Below are 14,018 nucleotides of genomic sequence, written 5' to 3' on the forward strand. Positions count from 1 at the left end.
AGAGTGGGTGCTAATTAGTACATTCACTGGCAGAGTTCCAGTAGAAGTGATGGTAAAGGACCTGAGTCCAAGCCCCCTGAAATCGCTCCAATGTTTTTTTTAACTCAATCAACCTCTCTGTGGTGCCCATCACCATAGCCTCTGGGCATGTCCCAATCTTCAGTGTATTTATCCTCCCCAGTGAGATAGAATGGTGCTGTTATCACGGAGGTGGCACTGAGGCACAGATAAACTTACAGGTTAGATCCTCCAAGGTGTTTAGGCACCTAGATGTTAATGGGAATTAGGCACCTAAATCTCTTGGAAGTGATTTTCCCCAAGATCACACAGGGAAGCTGTAGGAGAGACGGGGACTAAACCCAGGTTTCCCAAGACCCAGGCAAGGGCCCCAACCACTGAGCCGCCCTTCCTCGGTGAGGCTGCTTTGTAAAATAGACTCTGTTAATTCACAGTAGCTGCAGCTAGTTCTGACAATACTTCAGTCTCCGGTAGCCAAAGCCCTGGGTAGCACGTATCGTTGTTAAAGTAATGAAACCAGGGTAGTACAGGCCTCTGCCACAGCTCCGTGCTGTTAAAGAAACATATGGAGGTTTATCTTTTTATTTAAAAAAACCCCACGGGCAGACCTTCCCCCAGTGTAAATCAACGTCGCTCCTTTAAAATCAAGGACAGAGGATTGGGTTGGAGTTTGGAGTTGAACAAAATACAGACGATGCTTGGAGTTAGACCGAACGCTTTCAAAGTGACCCATCCAAGGGATAAACAAACGATGCCCCTACGAACAGCTGGGTTTGATTTACAGAGAAGCCTGGAGAAATTTCTTGATGCTCCCACACGTGGAGATCGGGATAAACTTTGCATTTGGGCAGCGTGTCTCGTGCAAATGAAAGACTAGGATGTCGAAGGCCAAGTCGGCACTCAGATTTTGCCCCAGTGCTTCAGAGAAGGGTGGTGTTGTGGGAAGAGACCTTCCTAGGTGGGTGGATGACAGCTGAATTCTGCCAGCATCGTGGCAGGATTTGTCTGTTCTCTTCTCCAGCAGTTTTAGGACCGGTCTAAATTTGAGATCTTGCCCCGTCAACATCTAATTGCACCAGTTCCAACCACTAATATGCACACCAGTGAAACAGTTTGAAATCAATTTAACATAATAATCGGCAACCGCAGGGCTAGAGGGTCAGATTCTGATTTTAGTTAAACTGGAATTAATCGGGACTCGGAATCCCCCAAGTCAATGGAGTTATTCAAAGGGACGAATTCCAAATCGACGCGCGGCTCTGGGCCAATTTACAAAGGGTGTGAGATCAGAATTGGGCCCTATGGACTTCACACATTGAGGGGTTAGCGAGCCAGACCCTCCACCCCTTTCCCTGGTGTACAGCAGAAATCAGCTGTGCTCGGCTTGCTTAGCCCAGCCGGCTGTAGAGATATCAGGTCACCGTGGGGCGAGAGGGTAAATCCTGGTGTAAACGGGGAGTAACACCACTGGAGGAGGAATGAGCAAGAGCAGAATCAGGCCTTGCTGGCTTGTCAGTCCAGCGTTTGCGCAAGGTTAGAAAGAAAACCTGGCTGGCGAGAGATCTCCAGCGCATGCCGACCAGCTGTGGCTCCATGGTGGTCCATGGGCCAGATCCCTGGCTGGCGCGGAGGGGGCGGATCTGGCCTGTTCCGCTCCCCGGGGTGGCGGGTCTGGTAAATTCCAGGCATGATGCAGTCGCGAAGGGGGAGGGATGGGGAGGGGGTCCTAGAGCCCCAGCCAAGCGACTGGCCAGGGTAATGAGCTCATTACGGCCACAATCGCCCTCACGGTTTTTAACTCGATAATCCCCTTGTTAATGGGGTAATTAACCCTTTGAGCGCCACAGTGGGTGCCTGCTGGGAGCTGAAAAAAGGTGGTGTGGGAGGGGAGGGGGGCGCGAAGTGCTTCTTCCAGGAGCAGGGAAGAAAGGGGAAGCCAGGAGCTGGGGCTTTTCAGAGCCGAAGGCCCAGAGAGAGGAAAGGCAGAGGAAGGACCCACAGCGTCCGCAGCAAATACACCAGGAGGGGTCCTGGCCTAGGCAGACGGGGCTCCGATCTTCTCACTAGGGGGTATATTATGGTAACACCTAGACAACACCCCCCCAACCAAAGTGAGGTTCCGATTGTGCCTGGCTCTGCAGAGACACCCGCCGCCCATCACGCATGCACAGCCCTCCCTCCTTCCCTCCCCCCATCACACGTGCCCGGTCCTGCCCAATCTCTGTCCATCTCCACTGCCTGTCTCTTCCACCGGAGGCAGGGTGGTCTTTTCAGCTCAGTCTTTTTGTACAGCCCCTAGCACGCCTGGGGCTCTTGACAAATGCCAGACAGGGCCGAGCACCGGGAGGTCCTGGGGCTACCATAATACACCTAACAAACACCAAAAAAACACCCCTCTCCTACTTCAGAGGTCTAGCTGATCTCTGAGGATGAGGGCTCAGGAGCAGTGCTAACACAGGGGGAGGAGGGGAAATCTTGCCCCCGGTGGCATCTGTCACTGTCAGATGCCAGAGATGGCCCCTGAGTTCTGATCCTGCCTGGCCCCTGAGTTCTGACCCCTTGTCTGGATCTTCTCCGTGGTTCCTCTCAGCTCAGGGCTGGGGAGACGGGACGCTGGGACAGATGGGCAGGTTTGATTGGGAGCTGCTGGAAAGCACTGAGCCCAACTGGGTTCTGTCCAAGCCGCCTGGCCTCGTGCCTTCTAACGGTTCTCCTTTTCGGGGAGCAGGTACACGACCTGTGTGACAATTTCTGCCACCGCTACATCACCTGCCTGAAAGGGAAGATGCCCATCGACCTGGTGATCGACGACCGGGACGGGGGCTCCAAATCCGACCTGGAGGACTTCACAGGGTCCTGCGCCAGCCTCTCCGACCAGGTGAGAGACCGGACGCCTGCTTTAGACACAAGATCTGGGAGCTCCCTCCTTGTGCTGCGCGGATACGCTGAGAGATGGGCCTTGCTCCAAAAAGCTCCCAGGCTCCAGAGACAAGGGGTGGGAGGAGAAACTGAGGCAGACCCCAGAGCCCAGCTCCGAGGTTTTCAAATGGCTCCCCGGCTGGCTCCAGTGCCTCAGCTCAGCCCACCCCAAGCAATGGGGACATTTCTCTGGCTGGCAGCAGCAGGCTCAGCTGGCCTCTCAGGGATGGGGACTGCAGCAGCTTGGCGCCGGTCTGGCCAATCTGCGCGTGTCCCCATGCCCCGGCCAAGCACTTGGAGACGCAGCTGCATCCCGGGGCGTGTGCGTCCCAAAACAGAGGAGGCGATTGTCTCTCCTGGCGCTCTGGGGGTGCAGCCGTCCATCCAGTGGGATACGAGGCCTTTTCCCCTCCAAGAGGCTCTGATCCAGGTTGTGGGGGGACTGGCCGGCTCAGAGGGAAGGGAAACGGGGTCTTTCCTCCCTGGTGCTGATGCAGGCATGTGCACAGACATGCAGTAACAGATGTGCCATGCCACTCACGCACCCGCAGGTGTGTGCACCTGTTTGACACAGACTGACACGTGCCCCCCAGCTACGAATGTGCAGCCATGTCCACCGTGCACCCCCAGACACATACGGGGAGACCGCGGGGCAAGCACGTTACAAGTCAGCATGTGTGTGAGCAGCCAGGGCTAGGCATCCTCCCTCCCTCCACATGCATGCAACACACATGGAGGATTGCAGACAGCTAGCGCCTGCCCCCCACTTCCTGACACACACACACAGCACCCCCTTGTCCCTTTGGCAGCATGAAGGCCCGGGAGGGGGTGGGGGACAGCCTCCAGTGGCTGTTTTCTGCTCCCCGGGGCCCATGGGGGCAGAGAAGGTGCTAGGTAGCCCCAAGGCAGAAGAGCCCCATGGACAGAACATTGAGCTGGTGCTCGGGAGACCTGGGTTTGATTCCTCACTCCGGCCTGCTGGGTGACCTGTGGCAAGTTCTGCCCCCGACCCCAGCCTCATGCCTCAGTTTCCCCATTTGAGATCTAGGTATAAAAAGCACACCACAGGAGCTAACTGGTATTTGTTGGGCATTTAGCCGATGCCGTCTGCTCAGACTGGAATAGTGAGGGGAGGAGGTGAGGATTGAGGGGCAGCAGTAGAAGGGGGGGAGCTGGGGGGTTGCGGGGCAGGATGGAAGAGCAGCTGCAGGGTTGTGTGTGAGAATCTAGCCCAGCATCTGTTATCACCAGCCCCTTTGCGTTCCCGGGGGCCCGGCTCCCCCCGAAAGCGATCACCCCACGTGGCTTCCTCCCACCTTGCTACCTGAGGGACTTGATGTTGTGAGGGGGCCATGGGGAAGGGTGGATCGGGGTGGGGAGTCCCCACCTCCGAAGGATGCCAGACTCCCCTGCACCCCTCCTGCTTTGGAAATGTTAATGATGGGACGGTGCTTTGGAGGAGGGAGAGTCTGGGCTGCCCCCCCCCCCGCTTGCTAATGCAGCCGGCACAGTCATTTGCCTATAGCAACTCTGCTGCATTTTTAATATGCCCCCAGGCTACTCGCTATGGGTGGAGGGAGCTAATCCCCAGCAAGGACTTTGTTGTTATAATTAGATGGAGCCACCCCCACCCCCCGCACCTACCCCTCTGGGGGGTTGATTTGGGGTTCGTTTCAGCATCAAGGCCTTGCATAGACCCCCCCACCCCCCTGTCCATCCCCGATTCCAGACCAGGACTTGGGAGCAGCCAGAGGGGAAGTAGCCCCCCACCCCCCGGCTCCACCCCCATATTGACCCATCTGTCCTTGGGGTTCTGACAATGATAGACACAAGAGGGTCCAGCCTGTTAGCAGGACCCTTCCTAGGGCAGGGGTCACCTCTCCTAATATACCCCCCCCACCCGCACCTTCAGAGACAGACACACCCAACAAGCTGCGCACAGCCAGGGACGCTGACGCCACCAACACACGCATGATCTTTGTGTCTCCATGTGTGCCGTGCAAAGATCACGGCTGCGGCCATGCCAGGGCACATGCTGGCAACATACATGATCTTTGCCACAAACACAGGCATAAGCTTTGCACATACAGAGGCACGCCGCAAACACACATGATCTGTGTGGGTGCCCCCACGGCCAACACACGCCTGATCTTTGCACATATATGCAAATGCTGCAAACAGAATCACTGCCGGTAGAGATGACACAACACACACGCACCCTGCAAAGGCACACACATTGCAAAACTCCTCTCTTCCCCGGGGGAATATTTGCAGCCTTGTGGATGGCAGAGGAAGGGCTCAGGCTCGAGACAAGAGTATACCCAGCCCTGCTCTTGGGCAGTTTAGATCCCCCGCCCCAGAGCAATGAACCAAGTTGTTGCCGTTTGTGGTAAAGCAAGACCCCCCTCCCCAAGGGCTCCCCTGTGAGCCCCGTGCTCCATCAGACAATAGCACCTTCTCACAGGGGCAAAGGGAGCTGGAATATAGGTAGGATGGGAGAGCGGTAAATGCAGGAGCAGGCAGCTGTTTGGGGTGGGGGGGAGAAAGTGGGGTCTAGTGCTTAGAGCAGGGGGGCTGGGAGACAGGACTCCTGGGTTCTGTCCCAGCTCTGGGAGGGGGAGTGGGGAGTCACTCTGAAGTGACTCCAGTTCAAAGGAGGCCGGCGCTGGTAGGAGCAGTGGGAATTTCGCTCCACGCGTCCCCGGCGGTTGGGTTACAGTCTGCGCTGCAGCCTTGGCCTCCTGGGCCTTTAACCAGGGACCTTTGCTCCCCTCCCTCCCCTGCTCCTGTGGGGGGCGCGTGTCAGGTTCCCCCCTGCAGCCCATCCCTCCTTAACCCATCTCACCCCCAGGCTCCCGCCGAGGGGCCTGGATCAGCTAGCCAGGGTTAACGAGGTGGGGCATGTGCAGGGAGGGGGCTAGATGGGAAGGCAGGCTGGGGAGTGGGATGTAACCTGAGCTGTATCGTTCCTCCTGGGGGCAAAGCCGCAGCCCCTTAAACTCCGCCCTGCTGCTTGGGGGCTGGGGGTTCACAACGATCCTCACCCTGTGCAAATCCCCCTCACCTTGGCCCCATTGCTGTGGGCTGAGGCTGGGCTGCGGGAGCTTGCTGGCCAGCCCCCAGGGTGCTGCATGGCGGCCCTTCCCCACCTATGGGTCTGGTCTTGTTAGAGGGTCTTTTAGTGATCATAACATAGCAACTAGAGGCACCAACCGAGATCTGGGGTCCCTATCACTGCACAGACCCCCTCCCCACATCCAGGGTCCCCGTCACACTGAGCGCTGCACAGACTCCCCCCCGCCCTGCCCCACAACCCAGACCCATGGCTCCCACCGTGCCGGGCACTGCACAGGCCTCACAACCCAGATTGGGGCCCCTCGTTGGGCCAGGAGGTTGCCCAGACCCCTTTGGCCAAGATCCATGGCCCCTCTTGTTGCAGGGCATGGTCCAGACCCCTGGCAAACCCAGCCTGGGAACCGCTGCCATGCCAGGGATGGCCCAGGCCAGCTGGGTCGGGCGCTGGGCTGAGATGGGGCTTAGCAGGAGTAACGGGGGGGTCGCACTGGGGCTGGCTCTGGCTCCACCACCTGGCATGCCAGGCTTGGCCAACCCTCCCAGCGCTACCCTCTCTGTGTTTAGAACAACTCCTGGATCCGAGACCACGACGAGACGGGGTCCACGCACTCGGGCACCCCAGGCCCCTCCAGTGGGGGCATCGCCTCGCAGAGCGGGGACAACTCCAGCGAGCCAGGTAAGGTGGGACACACCCCCGCCCCCACCCCTGCACCAGCCCAGCCTGTGGGGCGAAATCTCCTGGCTGGGAGAAAAGCCTTTTTACAGCCTGAGAAGCACTTGACAGGTGCCACCCAGCCCTGCAATGCAGCCACCTCTGGGGTGCAGCGGGCCAGCTGATTAACAGGCACAGTGGTGCAGAATAGTTTGGGACAGGAAGTGACGGAGGAGCCCAACTCCCCGTGAAATGACAGGGACTGGGAGGCGGCAGAACAGAATCCCTGTAGCTGGAGTTTGATTTGGGGAAGAAATTTGGCCCTAGCAAAGTATCACTGATCAGCAGCTCCCTCGGGTACCACACAGTCCCAGCCGCGCTGGGCCAAGCTCAAACCCCAAGAGTGTGTCTCCCCAGCAGCGAGTCACACTCCTGTGCTGGTGCATTGCGTCGGTGCAACTCTGTGGTACGCGCGTGCCGCACGAGGGCCTGCCCATCGGGAAACAGCCTCACCTGAGTGCCCCCCTTGCGGTGGGGGGGGGCAGCGTAGCAGCCACTCAGCCTCAGTTTCCCAGCTGCTCTTCCCCGGCTCCAGCCAGCCTCCAACGCCGACTAGCCCTGCAGCGAGGTCTTGGCCCCGTCCCGTCTCGGGGCAGCCCAAGACCAAAACAAGTCAGGAAGCTTCCTCGTCTTCCATGAGATCCACTAGGCCAGAGCCGCCTCCACCAGCTCTATCTTCCTTTCCCTGCCCAGCCAAGGGCTTTTCCTTTGAAACCTTCACTGCCAGGTGTCTCCGTTTGGGCTGATTGGCCTTTTGGTAGCCCATTAACCCCTTCCTGCCTTGTGTGGCGGCCCGCGTGGCCCGTTCAACCCTGCAATGCAACCGCCTCTGGGGTGGAGCCTCATGCCCATGGGTAGAAACCTCCGGCATGGTGTTTCCGAGAGCCGGCCATCGTTATTATCCCGCGAACGAACCTGGGGAGCAGAGCAGAGCGGGCAGAGGAAGAGGCCACAGCTGCCTTTAGCTCCAGGGTCACGGAGGTCGCCTTCCTCCCTACGCAGTGCAGCCCCACGCCGAGACTGTGGGGTGGCATAGAGTCGAACGTGGAGGGGCGGGCGGTGGGGGGGAAGGGGATAGAGATGCGAGAGGGGATGGAGGGAAAGTGTGGGGGGGTGGAGAGGCAGTGGGGCCCTGGAGGGGCAGTGGCGGGAGCTGGAGAGGCAGGGGGGATGCAGGGACAGCCGGGGGATGGAGGGACAGTGGGGAGGTTGGAGGGGCAGTGGGGGTGTGTGGAGAGACAGCCGGAGAGGTTGGAGGGGCAGTGGGAGGGTGAGGGATAGCGGAGGGGATGAGAGACATCGGGGGGGTTGAAGGGGTAGTGGGGGTGTGTAGAGAGATGGGGGTTGGAGAGACAGCAGGGGTGTGTGGAGACAGCGGGGGGAGGCGGGAGCTGGGAATTACTCAAGCAGACGCTTATGGCATTAGAGAGAGAAGATGGGGGAGGCAATATCTTTTACTGGGCCATCATCTGTTGGGGAGAGAGACGAGCTCTGGCCACACTGAGCTCTTCACACATTTTGGGGGAGATAGTGGAAGCCCCTCATGCAGAAGGAGAACGGGGAGAGGGCGCATATGTGGCAATCATAAACCGTCTCTGCATTCATCCCTGCAACATAGCCTTGGACAAGGCCCCTGTGGCATACCATAGTTGCATGGGGCAATGGGCATGCTCCCTGGAGCTCTGGGAGAGACTATGCCCCAACCTCCCCCCCGCTCCCGTTAAAGAGGTGTGACTCCTGCTGCCCCTGCCCCAAGGCCAGTCTGGAGCTATGGGCACAGCTGGGCCCTTAATGTTGCATTGAATTATGAACTAGTCCACCTGCTTCATTAACCAGGGGTGGCTCCAGGCACCAGCCTACCAAGCATGTGCCTGGGGCGGCAAGCCATGGGGGGCGTTCTGCCAGTCACTACGAGGGCGGCAGGCAGATTGCCTTCGGTGGCATGCCTGCGCAGGGTCAGCTGGTCCCATGGCTTCGGCGGACCTCCCACAGGCTGCCACCGAATCCACGGGACCGGGGACCTCCCACAGGCAAGTCGCGGAAGGCAGCCTGCCTGCTGTGCTTGGAGCAGCAAAATACCTAGAGCCACCCCTGTCATTAATGCATTATCTTGTTGGCTGGGGAAAAGGTTTTTCAATGGGGTGTTTCGCCTGGTGTTAAGAAGGCAAAGTAGGGTGACCAGATAGCAAGTGTGAAAAATCTGGACTGGGTGTGAGGGGTAAAAGGAGCCCATATAAAAAACCCCCCAAATATCAGGACTGTCCCTATAAAATCAGGATATCTGATCACTCTAAGGCAGAGGTCTCTGTGTACCAAACCCTGAACCTTGCTGAATTGTGTTTCATGTTGGGCAGTGAGTGACAGGGGTATATTAATCCCTTCCACTCTTTCCACTGGAATTAGTACAGTGGGGACACTGGGGGACCATCACCTGGTATAGCGGAAGGGGGACACAGAGCCCCTGGCATGGGGGGAGAATGGGGGACCCTAGAAGCAGCAGCGAGAGGCCCCACAGAACTCCAGGCGGAGGAGGGATTGGCTCTCAAGGCTCTCCGCCTCTGTGCTCCTTAGCTCTCCTCCCAGCCCCTGCATTACCCCACATGCCCTTCCCCACCCCTCACAACATGCCTCTTTCAACCCCCCGCTCCTCCCTTGCTTCATCCGCACTATCCAGCGTCATCCGACACTCCCCCTCGGGCTTCCCACCCCTCTTCACCTGCTTCCTAACCCCCCTGCCAATTCGCAGATCCGTGCCCTTCTCCTCCAACCCCCCTGCTCCTAACCCCCCTGCCCCAACCTGGCTCATCTCTGCACCCCACTCCCCTTCCCCTCCGGAACCTCTTATGACCCACTTAACCCCTCTCTTCCCTCCCAGATTCCCCCCCTCCCCCGCCCTTTAGTTCCTGCTGTTTCCTTTGTTCCCTGGGATTTCCCCACTACGAAAATCCGGCTGCCTGGGGGAGGGGGGGCAGGGAGTGGGGGCCAAGGGAGAACCCAGCCCAGCCCCAGCAGCACATTCTCTGATGCATAATTTACGGGAGCTTCAGGCAAGACTTTTAAGCTGCCTTTTAGCCGGAGGATATGAAAGATCAGCAGCTGGAGGGGGGGGATTTGTGTTTCTCTGGGGGGGAGCGGGTTGCAAACAGCACTAGCAGGTGCCCCAATAGACCCATGTGCCCTATAGAGGACGTAGGATCAGGGCCGAGGCCTGGAGGAGGCTGTGGCACTGCTGGTGGGGGGGGGAGCAGCGTGTCAGGGCTGGGGGGAGAAGAGAGCAGGAAATAAAAGCAGCCATCAGAATCTGGGGGGGGTGAACCCACATCCTGATGTTCCTTGCACCCTGAGCCAACGGAGAATCCCCAGCAGTTGGGAGCAGGGTAGGGGTCTAGGACACACAGGAGTGCAATTCCAGTTCCATCCAGGAGGTGACAGTGGTACACACACGCACGCGCACACACACGCGCGCACACACACACACACACACACACACCCAACCCAGGTAAAGCACCCCACCCGCCCACGCACACCGGTCCCTTGCGCTATTAACAGTGACCCAGACTCGTCCAGCAACCAGACCCAGGTTCTGTTTCACTTTACCTCAGCCGCGGGGAGGTTTGTTTCCCAAAGGGAACCAGCCCTCAACATTGCGGGTTTGAATCCTGCCCCCGGCAGGAGTTGACCGAAATGCTCGCAGTGCGGGGTGCCTAGCAGACCTACGGGGGGGGGGTTGCAGTCGTCCATCCATCACACCCTTCTGTGTGTCCATGGGCTCCCCAGCCTTATCCCACCACACACCCATAGCTTCTACGGCCCCTCTCCCCAACCACCGCCTCGGAGTCACTCAAGTCCCCACCCCGAGGCTGGGGCTGAGAGAAAAACCAGAGTCTGTCTGATCCGAAATGGGCTTGTCCCGGGCCCCGCACCACAAGGAGCCGAGGAAAAGTCCCAAATTCCCACGGCTGCAGCAGGGCAGGGAACCAGCAGCAGCCGCTGGCACGGGCAGGGGGGTGGAGTAGGGGCATCTGGGAGCCAGGACTCCTGGGTTCTGGCTCTGGGAGGGGAGTGGGGTCTCCAGAGGTTAAAGCAGAGGGGCAGGACGACTGGGGGCCAGGACTCCTGGGTTCTGTCCCCAGCCCTGGGAGGGGAGCAGGGCCTGGTGCAAGAGGGGACGGGCACTAGGATTTTGCACACGGGTGAAGACGCTTGCCCGAGGTGCAGGAGACGAGACATGAAGTAAAGGTGGAGAACAGCCGAGCGAGGGCGCTTCTCCTTCTCGCCCTAGGGGGACATGTGCCCCTGCTGTGGCTCTTTGTCACCCCCTAGTGGCTCAACCGCGTTTGTGCGGCAGCACCAGGGACGGGGCAAAAGCTCTTTAGCTCAAGGGGCAGGTGTCAGCAGAACCGCTCCCAGGTTCGAGTCCCGCTCCCGGACACTCAGGCTGCCTCTCTCTCAGGGGACTGCCTGGATAACAGCGTGGCCTCCCCCAGCACCGGAGACGACGACGACCTGGACCGGGACAAAAAACGCAACAAGAAGCGGGGAATCTTCCCCAAAGTAGCCACCAACATCATGCGGGCCTGGCTGTTCCAGCACCTGTCGGTGAGTGACGAGAGGGGGGCAGGGCAAGACCAGGCACCGGAGACGTAAGGAGGGAAAGTGAGTGAGACAAAAGCCGGGGGGTCGGAGTGGAGTGTAATGGTGGGAGCCAGGACTCCTGAGTTCTATCCCAGCTCTGGGAGGGGAGTGGGGGCTAGTGGTTAGAGCAGGGGGCTGTCAGCCAGGACTCCTGGGTTCTATCCCAGCTCTGGGAGGGGAGTGGGGGCTAGTGGTTAGAGCGGGGGGCTGGCAGCCAGGACTCCTGGGTTCTATCTCTGGCTCTGGGGAGCGGAGCCCAGAGGGGCACTGGCATAAGAGAACCAGGCTGCAGTGAGTATGGAAAGTGTCTCCCAGAGTGGGGAAAGGTCCCGCCTACACTCACCAGAGCTGTCGGACCCCAAGCTGGTCCCAGCCCCTGGTGCCGAGCGGGCAGGCTGCTGCGTCTGCTTTTTCGGTGCTGTGCCACCGAGCCATTAGGGGAGCTGCAGCACCCCCCTCTCCCCGGTTAGTTAAACAAAGCTGAGTTAATGAGCGCTGACCAATTAGTAACTAATTGAAGGCACCATAAACCTATTAGGGACTGGGGAAGTGTAATCAATTCTGGCCAATTACCCTGAACCCACTGGCTGGCGCTGCCAGGGCAGAGGGCTCCGCTAAGCGAAGGCTTTTCCCAGCCTGGCAGGACAGGGGTGACCCCCCCTGTGGGCCTTTCCCCCCATTTCTGAAACTAAAGATTCTTAAGAGGGAGCCTTTTGGTGGAGCAGGAGGTTGGCATAAATTGTGCCATGTGTTAACTGGCCTGGTCAAAGTTGAAATTTGGGTAGGGTGGCTGGGAGCCAAGACTCTTGGGTTCGCTCCCTGGCTCTGGGAGGGAAGTGGGGTCTAGTGGTTAGAGCGAGAGGAGGGGCCTGGGAGCCAGGACTCCTGGGTTCTCTCCCTGGCTCCGGGAGGGGAGTGGTGTCTAGTGGTTAGAGTGGGGGGGTGGTCTGGGAGCCAGAACGCCTGGGTTCTCTCCCAGCTCTGGGAGTGGAATGGGGTCTAGTGGTTAGAGCAGGGCAGGGCTGGAAGTCAGGTCTCCTGGGTTCTCTCCTCAGCTCTGGGATCCTTCCCACCCTTAGCCTCCCCCTTCTTCAGCTTCCAGCCAGATGGCCTGGTATAGAAACCTTGTCCTCCCCTCCCGCAGGGCAGCAAAGGTCCTGCCGATCAAAGACCAGGCAGCCTCGTGCTTTCCCTGCCAGGCCCCAATGATGGATGAGGCGGCACCATTCTGGGGTCATCCTGAGACCTCTGCCAAGCCCTCCTTCCCGTCCCTGACAGCGTGGTGACAGATGACAGGCGGCCTTCCCTGGCCGCCCAGGTCACCACAAGCTGGGCAGTTGCTAGGAGGCAAATTCAGAGCTCCCAGGGGAGAGTTGATGCCTCCAAAAAATAGGTTAGAATTCCAGGCCCCACAGATGAGGAGGGGGCTGGATCAGGTCCATTTGGGACCAGGATCTGGGCCGGGGTCCATGGTCTGGCAAGTTAATTCAGTATCAGGGTCTGGCCCAGGCAGGGATCATTCATTGGATGGTGACATTTGCTCTTTGTAGTGGCTACATGCACCATGTTCCCCCCTTGAGGGTAAGAGCCTTCTACTGCTACTGGCTGATGGAGTCACCCCCTCAGCTCAAGGCCTGAGATTCTGGCACTTGGGGAAGCTATGACAGGCCAAGTGGGCTAATTCTGTCAGCAGTGCGGGCTAGTGGACAGAGCAATGAACTGGGACTCGGGAGAGTAGGGTTCTAGGCTTGGCTATTCAGGCTCCTAGAATAAAGCCAGGAGTCCTGAGGTTGCTGCACTAACCACTAGCCCTCACTTCTCTCCCAGAGCTGGGATAGAACCCAGGAGTCCTGGCTCCCAGCCCCCTGCTCTCACCCACATCTCTAGAGGGACGTTTTAAATCCATTCACTACAGATCTGAGGCCCCAGGGCCGGCAGCATCCGTGGCAGGGAATGTTGGGCATTTTGTGTAATAATTAGTGTTAATTGTGTTTTTACTTCATCCTAGGGTCTCAAAGCACTTGGCAAATACTGGCCACCTTTTCTTATTAGGTAGGGAACTCAGGACTCCTGGGTTCCATTTCCAATGGGGGGAAGTGGGTCTCATGGTTAGAAGTGGGGAGTGGGAGCCAGGACTCCGGGTTCTATCCCCTGCTCAGGGAATAGGGTTGGGGGAAGGCTAGAAGCCAGGACTCCTGGGTTCTCTCCTTGTCTCTGACAGAAGCTTCACCTAATTATCGAACAAGCCACTTAACCCCTCTGTGCCTCAGTTTCCCCATCTTTATAATGGGATTAAAGTGTCCCTGTCACCAGGCGGTTCACAGGGCCTGGTGCCCCCCGGCCCAGGGCTTTGAGCTCCTCCTCTGGCTGGGGGTGCCGTGTGGCCAGGGCCGCCCCCGGGGTCACGCTGCTCTCTGCTCTGGCCTGCAGCATCCGTACCCCTCGGAGGAGCAGAAGAAGCAGCTGGCGCAGGACACAGGGCTCACCATCCTGCAGGTCAATAACTGGTAAGATCGGCCCGGAAGCTGCAATGGTGTGTGGGGGGGTGATCCCTCCCTTGCCCCCCCAGTCCCTCCATGCCCCTCAGTCATCTCCCACCAATGTTCCTCATGACCCACCCCATTCCCCCGCACGTCCCCTCCCCCTTTGCACTCCTGAT

At 58.8% G+C, this 14,018-nt stretch overlaps 2 protein-coding genes across 2 annotated transcripts in view; both read left to right on the plus strand.

Moving 5' to 3' along the window:
• Nucleotides 1-14,018, plus strand: part of PSMD8 (proteasome 26S subunit, non-ATPase 8) — a 210,717-nt gene that overhangs the window by 120,728 nt on the left and 75,971 nt on the right. The window lies entirely within an intron of this gene.
• The window catches only part of MEIS3 (Meis homeobox 3), a 32,626-nt gene that overhangs the window by 15,069 nt on the left and 3,539 nt on the right, over nt 1-14,018 (plus strand). The window contains exons 6-9 of the mRNA XM_032804487.2: nt 2,747-2,896; nt 6,577-6,688; nt 11,178-11,323; nt 13,790-13,866. Of these exons, the coding sequence (XP_032660378.1) occupies nt 2,747-2,896; nt 6,577-6,688; nt 11,178-11,323; nt 13,790-13,866 (485 nt within the window). The remainder of the gene's footprint in view (nt 1-2,746; nt 2,897-6,576; nt 6,689-11,177; nt 11,324-13,789; nt 13,867-14,018) is intronic.

Source organism: Chelonoidis abingdonii, chromosome 11, assembly GCF_003597395.2.
Source record: "Chelonoidis abingdonii isolate Lonesome George chromosome 11, CheloAbing_2.0, whole genome shotgun sequence".
In the NCBI taxonomy this organism is placed as follows: Eukaryota; Metazoa; Chordata; order Testudines; family Testudinidae; genus Chelonoidis; species Chelonoidis abingdonii.